Source organism: Sarcophilus harrisii, chromosome 1, assembly GCF_902635505.1.
Source record: "Sarcophilus harrisii chromosome 1, mSarHar1.11, whole genome shotgun sequence".
Lineage (NCBI taxonomy): Eukaryota > Metazoa > Chordata > Mammalia > Dasyuromorphia > Dasyuridae > Sarcophilus > Sarcophilus harrisii.
The window spans coordinates 351698551-351712910 of record NC_045426.1 but is presented as its reverse complement, the minus strand read 5'-3'; the positions used below and the strand labels follow the sequence as shown (position 1 = coordinate 351712910).

At 33.3% G+C, this 14360-nt stretch overlaps 1 protein-coding gene across 9 annotated transcripts in view; it reads left to right on the top strand.

Moving 5' to 3' along the window:
• The window catches only part of NEDD4L (NEDD4 like E3 ubiquitin protein ligase), a 455315-nt gene that overhangs the window by 346265 nt on the left and 94690 nt on the right, over positions 1 to 14360 (top strand). For all 9 annotated transcript variants that reach the window (XM_012541477.3, XM_012541476.3, XM_031945922.1 and 6 more), the window contains 3 exons: positions 3200 to 3261; positions 3380 to 3482; positions 8322 to 8488. In XM_012541477.3, the coding sequence (XP_012396931.1) occupies positions 3200 to 3261; positions 3380 to 3482; positions 8322 to 8488 (332 nt within the window). The remainder of the gene's footprint in view (positions 1 to 3199; positions 3262 to 3379; positions 3483 to 8321; positions 8489 to 14360) is intronic.

The following is a 14360-nucleotide window of genomic DNA, read 5'->3' as shown; positions in this document are numbered from 1 at the left end:
CCAGTTTTATGTTTTTAGAAAGAATTGTAAGGTTTTAAATCATTTCCCTTTCACAAATAATAGTCAAGAAGTTTATTTTCCTCTCCCCTGATCAGACACCAAAATAATCTCTAATAGAAATTCTAGTGGTCCATTGGCAGAGTTGGTACTATGTATCAACATTTGCAGTGTAATATATTATATTGTCATTCTTCATAATGAAACTTTTAAGCTGAACCATATTTACAATTATAAATTCACTAGCCCAAAGAAGCTTTTCAGAAATACAAGTGGGTCAAGGCATTCCCACATCTTAATGTGTTCACTTGGGAGCAGATTCTTAAGGGAAGAATGCTGAGTATTAAGCATTTGGTATCTCTGCAGCGGATTGCATGGGATCTTCGTTAGCCTCCTATACGAATCCCTGAGGACCTGGGACTAATTAGATACTCTGCTAGCTTTCACATACTATGACTTGAGATTCTGGCATTCCACCACCAGTAGATAAAAATGAATTGGAATCTGAAGTGTTACCTATATATGATCTGAATTCAGGTGATCTGGATGGGGATGGGAAGACTCACTCACATAGAAATTTACTCTAAAAGCAGTAACACAGAACTGAAATGGGAGGTGATTATTTTCTTTATCAAGAAACTAATTTATTAACAAATTTAACACATTAGAATTTTCAAGTGCTAGCAAGAGCAGAGGATAGATTTAGAGTTCTAAGGGATCTAAGCAGTCATATAGTCCAACCTCCTCTTACAGAGGAGAAAACAGGGATATTCTAGAGTGGTTAGGGGACTTGCTCTAGGTCATGAAGGTAATAAGTAGCAGAACCACAATCCTGAAGCAGATCCTCTGTGCAAAAATTCAATTTTTTTCCACTTTATTAAGCTGTCTTCTCTCATTGAAATCCTATAATACAAGAAATAGATCCCATCTTTTTTCTAATTTTACTTTCCCTTGGGTTCATATTTTTTAGTTATGGATGATTCATTTGTTGAAAGATATACAGAAGCTATGACTTTATACAGAAAAATCTTAACCACTTAGATCATGTAAAAATAAGAAATATAAATTAAAATTTATTCTTATAAAATAAATAAAATAAAAGTTTTTATAAAACTTGGTCATTTCTTCTCTATTCCTATGAGATAGCTTTATTAAAACAACTTTTCCATCTGGAGGTTGGGAGTTTGATAGTAATGAGTTTTCTTATTAATATATTTTGTTTCTCATAAGAGTACAAAGTCTAGCAGAAAGGATTGATGTTAATTGAACCACTTAATTTAAAAAATGAAATTGTATGTAGGGGAGATAGAATAGAATGTAGAAACTGGAAAGTGGGCATTGATAACAAACAATAAACAAAAAAGAGAGTACTAGACCAGATGTCTGGGGCCTAATACTAGCTTTGCTGCTGTGTGTTATATCCAAGGCTCCCAAACATACTCCAAGGTTGATGAGGCCTCAGAGTCTCAATTGCTATATCAGAAATACAAACCCTTGGCTGTCTCAAAAGGTCTTTTTGCCAGAAAGCTAACCCCTCCAGCTAGTAGTTACCAAGCACAGCCACTGTACACAAGACAGATGCCCACAGAGACGGAAATAAACACAGCATGTTAGACTTAGATACAATGACTAAAGAATAGTAGATTTGTTGCCAAGTGCAGTTTTGAATTGTAGTGGACAGCCTCAGTCTAACACCTTTTAAAGGGTCATTGTACCATTGGAGATATTCAGAAAAATGATCTTTGTTACCATTAGAGACATACAGAGAAATCTCTAAGCTCTTGGCAATTCAGACACACCCTTCTGGAATCCCAGAGGCTACTTGGGTTTGAATCACTCTTTACAAACAACTGAAATCAGTCACAAAGATTTTTCATAATAGTGTCCAGGCTATTAACTGTCAGCAATGAATATCATTCTTCTTGGTCTTTAAACATCTCTACTATATACTGCCCGTGGTAGTGTTGCATAGTAGGAATGCGAATGGCTGGATGCTCTTCATAACATAGACCTTGACTAATGTACTACTTTTTGATGTTTGTTCATGAGAGTGGATGATTCTTGTTTATCAGAAGCTATCTATTCCCAACCTTTGCAGCTAATTTCAGTTTTTTTGTAAACAGTGATTCAGACCTTAATGAAATCTGGGATTCCAGAAAGTTATGTATGAATTGCCAAGAGCTTTAGAATTTTCTCTGTATGTCTCTACTGGTAACAAAGATCATTTCTCTGAATATCTCTAATGGTACAATATCCCTTAAAAAAATGTTAGAGGACAGTAACCCTAAGAAGGTGTTGGACTGAGGATCGCTCACTACAATGATATCAATTCTGTATTTTGTGTATAGATCTAGTGATGAAGTATTATCAAAACAGTCTACATCAATATTGGAAGGTCATTATCAAAATACTGTCTTCTGGGACATAATTTTGTTAATCATGAAACTATTTGGGTGTAGTAACACTACAATCTGTTTCATTAAGGTGCAACTTGAGCATTAGGAAGATTTATTTTGATTAGCTGCATGGTAGATAGATAGTAGGAGATATTGATAACAGAGAAAGAAAAGTTAGGAGGTAATTACATTAGTTTAAGTCAAGAAGTAATGAGCATCTGAATTAAGGTAGAAGGTGTGAGAGGTATTATAAATTGAGAAGAGATTCAAGATTATAAAGGTACAGTTAACAAGATTTGACAGTTGATTGAATGTAAGGTATGAGGGAGAGGGATAACTCTAAAGTTTTAGAATCTGAATAAGAGTGAGACTATTTCTATCATCAGTAAAAATTGGGAAGTTGGAAATTACCCAAAGGTAAGTTTAATTGTAATTAGGCATAATAGTTGGATATTGGCCACTAAAAGAATAAAGTTAATCAGCTATATTATAGTGAAGTTGGTATCCTGTAGTTATAAATTGCAACCGGCAGTTTATATACTATAATTTAATGATTGTATCCTTGTCTAATTTATGCAACTGGAATTGTTGTTAGGCTTTCAAATAGGTAATGCTAGAGATAATATCCAGTAAGCCTACTTTAGGTAGTCTCTTGGTAAAGTCTTGGTTATTGTTTTAAATGTAGGGAATCCAACCACATTTATAGACATCCCATGTTTCTAATGGGAAGATTCATGTCCAGTTTGATAGTTCAAAAACATGAAGACTGTCAATTTTCAAACCTAATTTGCTTCTCATGTCTATAGACTGAAGACCCAACCATGGAACGGCCCTATACATTTAAGGATTTCCTCCTCCGACCAAGAAGGTGAGGGCTTATTTTTGTTGTATTATGTGTAGGCTGATTTAAGTTTATTAAAAATTTACCCAAAAAGCACCATTTAGCCAAACGTATGGGTAACTTGTTTTTTCTTCCTGTTATTTAGTCATAAATCCCGGGTTAAAGGCTTCTTACGATTGAAAATGGCATATATGCCAAAGAATGGAGGACAGGATGAAGAAAATAATGATCAGAGGGAAGACTTAGAGGTAAGGCCTTTTGCTTTGTTTTCTCTATTGTTTAAAAATTTTAGTAAAAGAACTAAAATGAATTTGAGGTTTATTTAGAGTACTTATTTCAGAAATATGAATGTGTTGGCCACCATCTGTTTCAGAAATAACAAAGGCCACCATGTTTAGACATAATAATGAGCATATATTATAATTCATTGTAGCCTTTGTAGTTTATAAAATGTAAATATTCACCACAAACAGTTCTAATGTTTTTCTTCTAACAAATATAAGAAGGGCTATTAAGTATAGAACTGAGGATGAAGAAATTATTTGACAATTGCTTACATCTGTGAAATTATCTATTGTTTTCATGCCCTATGTTATGGCACTTGTAACAGTAGATTCAGTGCAGGACTTGGAGTCTGGAAGATCCAAATTTATATTTTACCTCACACACTTTCTGTGTAAATCTCTACCAGCCTCTATCTCATCACCTGTAAATGAAGATAATAAGACTTATTTCACAAATTGTTGTGAAGATAAAGTGATAGAGTACAAATCATGTTCAGTTGTTTCAGTTGTGTCTTTGTGATCCCATATGGGATCTTCTTGGCAAAGATACTGGACTGGTTTACCATCCTTTCCTGGCTCATTTTCTAGATGAGCAAACTAAGGAAAACAGGGTTAATGGACAAGCCCAGGGTCACACAGCTAAGCAGTATCTGAGGCCAGAAAGTAAATCTTCGTTGCTCCTGGCGTGGCAATGTAGCAACTGTGCCACCTAGCTGTCCATAGACTATAAAGTGCTTTTAAAACCTTCAAGTTCCATATAAATGCTAGTTGTTATTGTTATTGCATATAAAGGGAAGATAAAAGCATAATGAGTTGTGTCTGACCAAATGACTAATCCTTGAGTTTAGAAAATGCATGTTTATCTATGTTTTTTGTTTTGTTCTGTTTTTTACAGCATGACTATTGTAGAAATGTTTTGTATGATTACACAATATAACCTGTTAAAAATAAATAAATAAATAAAAGATAATGGTTTTAAAAAATAAAGAAAATGCCCATTTGAATATGAGAGATTTAAAAACTTTATGAAGCTTATGAAGTCAATAAATTTTTTGTGACCATCAAAGAAAATATATATTTATATAAGATAATGTTTAGTTTGTTTAGTCAGTCACTAATGGTATCAGATAATAATAATAATCATAAAATAGCTTATATTTAAGAGAGGTTTTTTTTTTTTTAATTTCAAAGCATTTTGGCACATTATCTCATTAGTACTTTCATACTGCTCTGAAAGAAATAAAATGCTACCTTGAAGATGAATTGATTTTTAAAAAACCAAATAGCCCTTTGACTTTATAAAGAATTAACTTTTACATTTTGATGTAGCTACCAAGAACAAAATATCTTTTCCACTTAGAATTTCTTTCTTTCTTTTTAAAGAAAGCTTATCCAAGTTTTGTTTCTTCCTATCTCTATAAAGGATTTGTAAAGCAACCTTATTCATTTAATTCCATCATGACTTGAAGATTTAACCCTTTTCAAAATCCTCTTTAGACCTTGGGATTCATTCAAAGTAGTCAGAAGCATTAGAAAACCTCTCCCAAGTTTCTTTTTTCATTTGGTTACCCACATGTGAGAATATATTAGATGACCTTTCCCTAGAAATAAATATTTTGGAATGAGCTGTTCTGATAATTTTTTCTTTTCTTTCTCCCTTTTGGGGGGGGGGCGAGAAAAATGAGGGGATTTGATGAGGAAAAATAGAATGAGTTCCTCCAATGCCTTTCCCTTTTATGTTCAAAACAGTTACCTTTTTCTATGCTTTTACATCTTGAAAAGATCCTTTCAGTTCTGTTTTCCTGGGCAAGTATTCTTCAGCTTTTGACAGTGGGTGTTAATCAAGGCCTAACTATTACTTGGTCTGCCATTTGTGTACAGCTGTTGTATTATGTGAATACTATGTTATAGGCATGTTAACAGACCCCCTCAGACTGAAAAGCCAAGTTTTGGGCAATATTTCACTTACAACTTTCATCTCTATGTATGGTATATGAGGAGAAAAATGAACAAGTGGGTGGTAGACAGTTCTGAATTTCAAGATACCATAAGCATGTCAGCATATTTTCATTTATTATTTTAAATCCAGTAATTTTTTACACTTTGATGTAAACTCTTCTGATGACAGTAACCAGCATATTAATAATTTTACAGTGATTTTACTCTGGAATATTAGGAAAGGAATACTTAATGCTGAAAATATGTGTTATAAAATGTAATTTTAGCTCTAAGGCAAGACAGCCTGGTAGTACAGAGGCAACATCTGTGGAATAAAAGGAGACAAGTATTAGTTCCCAATCTACATCTGACTCCAAGAATGAAGCCAGTTGTTGAGGGGGCCTTCTTTCCTTAAGAAACTAGTCATGAATGGGGTAGATTCTTACCTAGACAAAAAGGATATTGGCCTGGAATCTATTTATTCCTAGCCTTACCATTGATTCATTTTAACCCACAATAAGTTTTTAAACAGATCATAGGCATCTGCAAATCAAGATTTTGTTCATTAATCATTTAAAGATATTAGAATATATATAACTATCATAAAACAAAGCCATGTGTGCCATGTTAGCAAAGCACTGGTGAAAGTCCTTTGGGCCTTCAAATTAAAAGTTATATACAAGGTTCAACATTATAAAATAAAAAGATTAACTTTTAAAATAACAACATACAATTGCTTTATGAATCTTGTCCCCTTCAAAATAGATACCTTATTGTTATTCCCCTTCTATTCAAATAAAATTGTTATTATTCAAAATATTTCTGATATTTCTCTTTGGGATTAGTCTTCAAAGCCTGTAGCAATATATTAAAATTCTATTTAATTGAGATTAGTTATAAGTGAGCACATTAGAATAATTGTGGTCTTGCTTTAGCCTTGCTTCTTGCTAGCTAAAGATTATGAAGGAAGTAGATAGATTATTCTTTGGGTTTCTTTCAGTTCTAAAATGACTCTTCATCTAGGCCCTGACTTCAGAAAAGCAATTCTTTTTAAACTTCCTTAATCAATTTATTTTATTTTATTCACTGCAGGAGTTGTTCATACATTCTATCTCTTCTCAATCTCTCTTAATCAAATTCCCCTTCATTATATCAATAGATAGCCTTAGTGTTTTTAGAAAGTGACACTGTTCTATTCTCTTCTCTTTTTCATCTCACTTCATTTGAATGTCTTTCCCCACATCTCCCCACTATCAACTTCAGTATTGATGTAGTTGATCACCCTCTTCTGAAAACTCTATCCTTTTTAAGTTTGTGTGACTCTGCTTTTACCTATCTGACCATTCTTCATTTGTTGGATTTTCATCTGGATCTTATCCATTCTGTGTCTGCCAAAGATCCATTCATGCCTCTCCTCTCTCTCCCTCTGTATTTCTCACTTGGTCATCTCATCATATCTTCTCTGTTCAGATGGCTCCCAGATCTATATCTCCAGTATTTATCTCTCTTCGAAGCTCTATTTCTATATCACAAAATGCCTTTTAGACATCTTAAACTCAACATGTCCAAACAGAACTCGGTGTTTTCTCTGTCAAACCCTCCCCTCCTCTGAACTTCTCAATTACAATTGACGTTACTATCTTCTGACTCACTTAGGCTCTCAATTTCTGTGACTTCCTTGACTCTTCACTCATCCTACATATCCAGTCTGTTCCTAAGTCTGGTCATTTTTGCTTTAACAACATCTTTCATAAATATAATTATTTTTTTATCCTCATACAATCTTCCTAGTACAGATCTTCATCACTTCCTGCCTTAATGTCTGCAGGAGCCTTCTAACTGGTCTTTATCTGTCAAATTTCTCCCCACTCAAGTCCATCCTCCATTGAGTCACCAAAATAATTTTCCTAAATAATAATAAACAGCCTGTCAAACTGTCACCTACTCTGATCGAGGTAGATAGGTGACATAGTAGATAAGAATGCTAGATCTAGAATCAGGAAGATCTCAGTCTTCCCTTAACTAGCAAGTCACTTACTTAACTTTTGTTAATCTCAGTTTGCTCGATTGTAAAATGGGAATAGTAACTACCTACCTCTCAGAATTGTGAAAATCAAATAAGATAATAACTGTTAAGCCTTTAGTAGGCACTACATAAATGCTCATTTTCTTTCCTTATATTCAATAAACTTCTATTACCTCAAGGCTCAACTATAAAATGCTCAATTTTGCATTTCAAACCCTTCACAATGTTACCTTTTCCTACCTTTTCAGTGTTCTTAAACTTTATTCCTCTTCAATAACATTAGCTTTTTTACTTTTCTTCACATACAACATATCTTTGTCTTTTTGTTGGCTATTCCCTATAATTGGAATACTCTTCCTTACTACATTCACTTGCTACTTTCCCCACCTTCCTTCAAGCCCAAGTTTATGTCCCACCTTCTGCAATAGATCTCCTCTCATCTTCTTCCCAGCAAATGCCTTATTTTTTAATTACTTTCCACTTACAGCACAAATTTTGCTTGTACATAGTTATCTGTGTGCCATTAGATTATAAGTTCCATGAGATCAGGTTCCATGATTTTTCTTCTCTGTCTCCAGTGCATAGTAGATTGCCTATAGATAGAAAGTAATTAATAAAAACTTGTTTATTGGCTGATTGTTCTTAATAGCTTTTTAAAAATTAGACCTTGTATGAAAACACCAGGTAATAGTTTTAGACAGTTGGCTTAATTATGAATTTCATGGGGGTTTTGTGTGTATGTATGTGTACGTGTGTTTTAAACTGTAATGTTGTTTTCTTATCTTAAAAGCAAAAAATAAAAATAACTTTTTAATCATCCATTCAACTTTATTTTACAGCATGGGTGGGAAGTTGTTGATTCAAATGATTCGGCTTCTCAACACCAGGAAGAACTTCCTCCACCTCCCTTACCACCTGGATGGGAAGAGAAAGTCGACAATTTAGGTAGAACTTACTACGTCAACCACAACAACAGGACTACCCAGTGGCATCGACCCAGTTTAATGTAAGTTCTCTATGTTTCTGAGTTAAAGAATACATCTTTGGTTTGGGCAGAGTTAGAACAACATATGGTACCTCCTTGAAAGCAAGTCTGGGAAGTAAATCCAAAATCAATAATGCTCACAAGTTTTTAACTATCAATAATCCTTTCTTGGCTAACTAGATTAATGTGAAATTAACTCAGAACAAATCCCATTATTTGCATCTAAGAATAACAATTTTGGTGTCATATTTTTCTCAGGATAACTTGAATTTGTTGATAAATTCTTTGGTAAATTGGCTTTACTGAATTGCTTGGCATGATTAATGGAATTAATTAATTGTGGAATTATTAGAATGAAAAATTGAGTTTATATTTCCTAGATTTAGAAGGCTATGTTGAATAATTGATTTTTTTTTCCCCCTTGGCTCACTCTTGGTGATTGACCTTTAATCCAAAGGGGCAAAACCAAATTACTTTGGAATCTTCTCCATTCAGTAAGTTGGTGCTTATCAACATGGGAGAAAGGGAAAGGAGAGGATTTTTTGAGACACTTTCATTACTTGATTTCTGTAAACCTTTCCAAAAAAGAATCATTTGTCATATGCACATATGTGAAAGTATATATAGGTGTGTGTATAGTTAAAGAGAGTTATATTTTTAGAACTTTTTTAAAATTTGGAGAAGACTATGGTTGTTTCTGGTTCAGAATAGTTTGCATAAAGTACTTAATAAATCTTTATTGGATTAAATCATTACTATAGACAATAAGTTTATCACTATTTACCTTTCTTTAGTACTGGTTCTGACTCTACATATAATCTTAACTGTCCAAGTATGAGTTGATGTAACACTAATGTTTACTATGATTTTTTTTTTTAAATAAAGGAAAATAGTTCCATTGAAATCCTATTTGCTTTTTTTCTATAGCTAATGGATATAAATTTTCCTTTTGGTGAATCATTTTTCTTTTCTTCTTACACAATCATCACTAGGTAATTAACTATTAAAACCATTTTGAGGAAATATTTATTGTTATTTTAGCCTACCTTTGTTGTATTTGGGAAAGACGCAGTAGTTGAGAGAAACTAGGTTTAACTTAGGTTCCCCAATTGCTTGTAAGAATGGCTTTTTGTAATTAAATCAGTCTTTATGAAGACAGAAGTTACATCTGTTATAACATCAGAAGGCAATATATACAACAATCTATTCTACTTTGGAAATGACTACTTTAATGTAATAATACCTTTGCCCCAGACTATACATCAAATATTTTAAGAGTTGAGGACCAGAAAGTTGTGATTTTTGACCTAGAAAAGTTTGAGTTCATGTTATAAGAGATTCCCAGGTCAATACTGGTGGAAGCATGAAATGAAGATTCTTTAAAGACTTTTTGATTTGGAGATGAAGTTAAGAATGGTAATAAATTTGGAAAAATCGTCACCGCAGTGACTCAAGTGTCTAGTACTAAAAAGCAGAAGAACTAATTTTTGTCCTGGTATATAGTGAGCACTAAATGAATGCTTGTTGTCTTGTGTTGTCTTGTCTTGTTTCTGTCTTCTATTGTTCATATAATTTTAAGCAACTTTTTAAATATTATTTTTCTAAATACAAGTGAAGAGAGTTTCTACATTAATTTTTTGTAAAATTTTGTGTTCAGAATTTTTCTCTCTCCTTTCCCTTACCTCCTTTCGGGATCCCCCAGACAGCAAGCAAGATACGGGTTGAATAGGTGCAGTTCTTTTTAACATATTTCCATAACTGTCTTATTGGTAAGCATCTTTAGAAAGAAAGGAAGAAAAGAAAAGAAAATCAACATCAATTAAAATAATGTAGGTGAAAGTTTTGGGTTTTGATTTTGATTTATTTTACAAAATATTATACAAAAGTGAGATAGGATAATTATTTTTCAACAGGGCTTTCTTTAGTGATCAGGGGAAATTGTACTTCTATGATCTTAATTAGCCCCAGAAGTTCTGTTTTGTTTTGCTTTTTTAAGTTATTGAAGTTTTAAATATATCAATCAAACTTAAAAAAAAAAAAAGATTACAGAGTTGTAGCAAAATAAAACAAAAAGCTTTACCGATACTTGGTAGAAGCAAAGAAAATATATTTCTTGCTTTAAGTTCAGGTTCATCATGTTCATTTATGGTGTTAAGAAAAGGGAAAGGGAAGGTTAGAGGTATAAGCCTTTATATAACTTCTACTATGTACCTGGTATTGTGCTATTTTACAAATGTTATTTCACTTGATCCTCACAACAATCCTATAAGGTAGAATTGTGCAATTGTTATTTTAGATAAGAAAACTATGGAAACAAAGATTAAGAGTCACACAGTTAAGTGTTTGCAGTTGTATTAGAATTTGGGTTTTCCTGGTTCTGGGTCCACACTCTCCAGCAGTATAAATAAAGGACGTGCTTGAGCAGAAGCTCCAATAAATACTGCATAGGAAATGGGTAGTCCTCTTTTCCCTCTAATTCTGTGTAAGAGAAAATGTAAAAGATATAGGATTAAAGAGATAACCATCAGAGCCAGCTTAGCATGCTACCTCCTCTTAAACTTTATAAGGAACCATCACTAAATAGCCAGATCCCTCCTAGGGGGAAACAAACAAAAAATTTCCTTCCCTTTTTATGAATGTATATTGCCTAAAGAGCTTCCAGAACAAAATTCTGGAATTTTGTTAAGTATCTGGCAGAGATTTCCAGAATCATAATTCCAAGCAATAAAGTATCCTTTGGAAGAAACTGATACAGCACTTGATGTCTGTTGAGAGAAAACTGTCTTTGAGAAAATAAAATTAGTGAAGAATAATTAATTTGATGTCTATAGTACAGGGGGGAGGGGGACAAAAGAAAAATGCTGGACTGAGAGTCACATGACCTAGTTTCTAATATGTGTCTGCCACTCACTTTATGACTGATTGAATCATTTAATTATTTCTGAATTTCAACTGATCACTTGAGTCTGTAGTGTTTTTTTTTTAATTATTTGGCAATTGTTAGTGATTACAAATTCAGTGAGCAATATTTTTATAATTTTACAGTTTTTGTTGTTGTTCAGTCATTTTCCAATAGTTGCCCACTCTCTATGAGCTTATTTGGGGTTTTCTTTGCAAGGATGCTAGAGTGATTTGTCATATGCTTCTTTAGCCCATTTTTACAAATAGAGAAACTGAGGCAACTATTAAACAACTAGTAAGTTTCTGAAGCTAGACTTGAACTCAGAAAGATGTCTTCCTGATCACTGCCACCTAGCTGACCACTTAGTTCTTACATACCACCCTCTGAGATTTTGCTTCCTCCTTACCACTTTCCCTTAGTTGGCCAGATGGTTCAATTGGATAGTCTACACCTGGAGTCAGAAAGAGTTGAGTTCAAATGTGGCCTCAGGCATTTAATCACCTGTGTGATCCTAAGCAAGTCACTTAATCTTTTTGTTGTTGTCATTGTTACAGTTTCCTTGTCTGTAAAATGAAGATAATTTAGGGAAGAAAATTTCTTGTTGTAAAGATCAAATGAGGTTATTTGTAAAAAGTGATTAGCACAGTGCCTAGAATATACTAAGTACTTAATAAATGCATATTCCCTTCCATCTTCATAAAGTTCTTTGTTTCTTGTAGTCTCAGTTTAGGTTTTATTTCTTCCTGAAATCTTTCCTGATTGCTTTAGTTGTAATTGCTATCTTCCTCTTGAAATTATTTTGCATTTGTTAACATATATGTTATATTTCCCTAGAAGAATGTTAATTGTCTGGGGATAGAGACTATTTTGTTTTAGTGTTTGAATTCTCTTGGACTCATCACAATGCTTAATAATGAGTTAAATTGATAGTGAACCTGTTTTAGGACTAGAGCTAGTCACTAGAATTAGCTAGAACTTTTACTCACTTTTCCTTAGTATATTATATAAAGTATATAAATGTATATAAATATATGGTATGTACACACACACATATATAAACACATAAATGTAAAAATTGTAAAACAGGTTTTATACACAGATAAATATAGTACTGGTTACAATTAGCATTTAAGAATTTAAATTAGTATTTAACAATCAGGTTAAGATAAGAAAATCCCTAACAATTAGAATCTAATATACAAGAGAATTCTTTTTTTCCTTTTATGTAAGTAATTACTGTTTCAAAAACTGAATTTTGTTTCCTACTATTTGTATTTCCCTCAAAAAAAAATCATCTTTATCATCTTAATCTTTCTGTTTAGCAACACTGAAAATGTATTTTCATTTAATATTGTTGACTATTACAACTCATCAGTCAGCGTTAAGCTCTTTACTGCCTCATTGACTTAAGTGTCACAGGGAAATCTTGTAGCCATTGGGATTTTTCCACTGTTACATTCAGGCTACATTTTCACAAGTACATATGAGAGTGTATGTAGCCTTTTATCTTCAGCTAACTTTCAATTTCACTGGTGGTGTTTAGTAATTTTTTGATCATATCTGACTCATGAGTCTACTGGGGGTTTTCTTGGCAAAGATAATGAACTGGTTTACTATTTTCCTTCTTCAGTTCATTTTATAGATGAGGAAACTGAGGCAAATAGTGACTTGGCCAAGGTTTGCCCAGGTTACATAGCTAGTAAGTATTCTGTCTTCCTTATAGGAATTCAGGTTTTCCTAACTCCAAGTCTGGCACTGTATCTATCTAGCCATCCCAGTTTCATTATGAGGCTGGATATTTTAGCATTCTGAATACCATCAGTTTTATATCTTGGTTGATTTTTAAGATGTACATTTTTTTTTTTTTTTACAGAGTTTTCGGGCAATATGACTAGCATATACAATTAGTAGTAAAATACTGTTCACAAACTTCTCAGAAATAGAACAGTTGCATATCTGTATTAGTAAAGGGCGTTTCCTCCATGAGAGTCCCATACACTAATAAAATTACTGGTCATGACTGAGTTTCCTCCCTCATAAAAAACAACAACCGCAACAACAACTACAAAACCCAACCTTTTTTCAAAAGAAGTCATCTGCATTTTATCTTATTAAAGTAGAAGTTTCTTGAGAGAAAGAACTAAATTTTAACTTTTCCTGAGTGCCTAGCTCCTCCAGGCTTTATGCATAGTACACATTTAAAACCTTTAATCTCTGCTGATAGTGTGGGATGAGACTCTAGTGGATTACTTGAGCCTAGGGGTTCTGATCTGCAAAGGGCTAAGCCTATCTGATATCTGTATAGAGACTGGTGCTAATATGATGAGACCCTGAGAACAAAAACTAATGGGCTTTCCTTAAGCAAAACCTTCCCAGGTTGGATAAATAGCTTTTCAAAGCTTCATTGTCTGTTAGTATTGCAATTAGGCCTGTTTTACTGTACTTCCAGTCCAGAGACAGAAGACCAGTCCTCTTCTCTCCCTGTCCCCTCTCCCCCCCCCCCAAAAAAAAAAAGACTTTTGAATGAATGAATGCAAACTGAATTTTTCATCATTGTTCAGTTGTTTCAGTCATGTCTGTGACCCTATTTGGGGCTTTTAAAGCAAAGATGCTAGAGTTGTTTGTCATTTCTTTCTCCAGTTTATTTGACAGATGAGGAAACTGAGGCAAATAGGGGTAAGTGACTTGCTCAGGATCATACAGCTAGTAAATATCTGAGACCAAAAGTGAACTCAGGAAGATGAGTCTCCCTGATTCTAGGCCTACTGTTCTATCTACTTTGCCACCTCACTGCCCTTTCATCATCTTTAAGAGATACTAGAATATTTCAGAATTTAAACTGTGAAATTTAGAAGAACTGATGTTTTTCCCTCTGTATTTTTTTCAGTTCTCTTATTTGGGTAATTTTTGTAATCACAGAGTATACTTAAGTCTGAAATATTGTATAAATTGGCTATGACAACATAAAACTGCCAAGTACAATATTACATA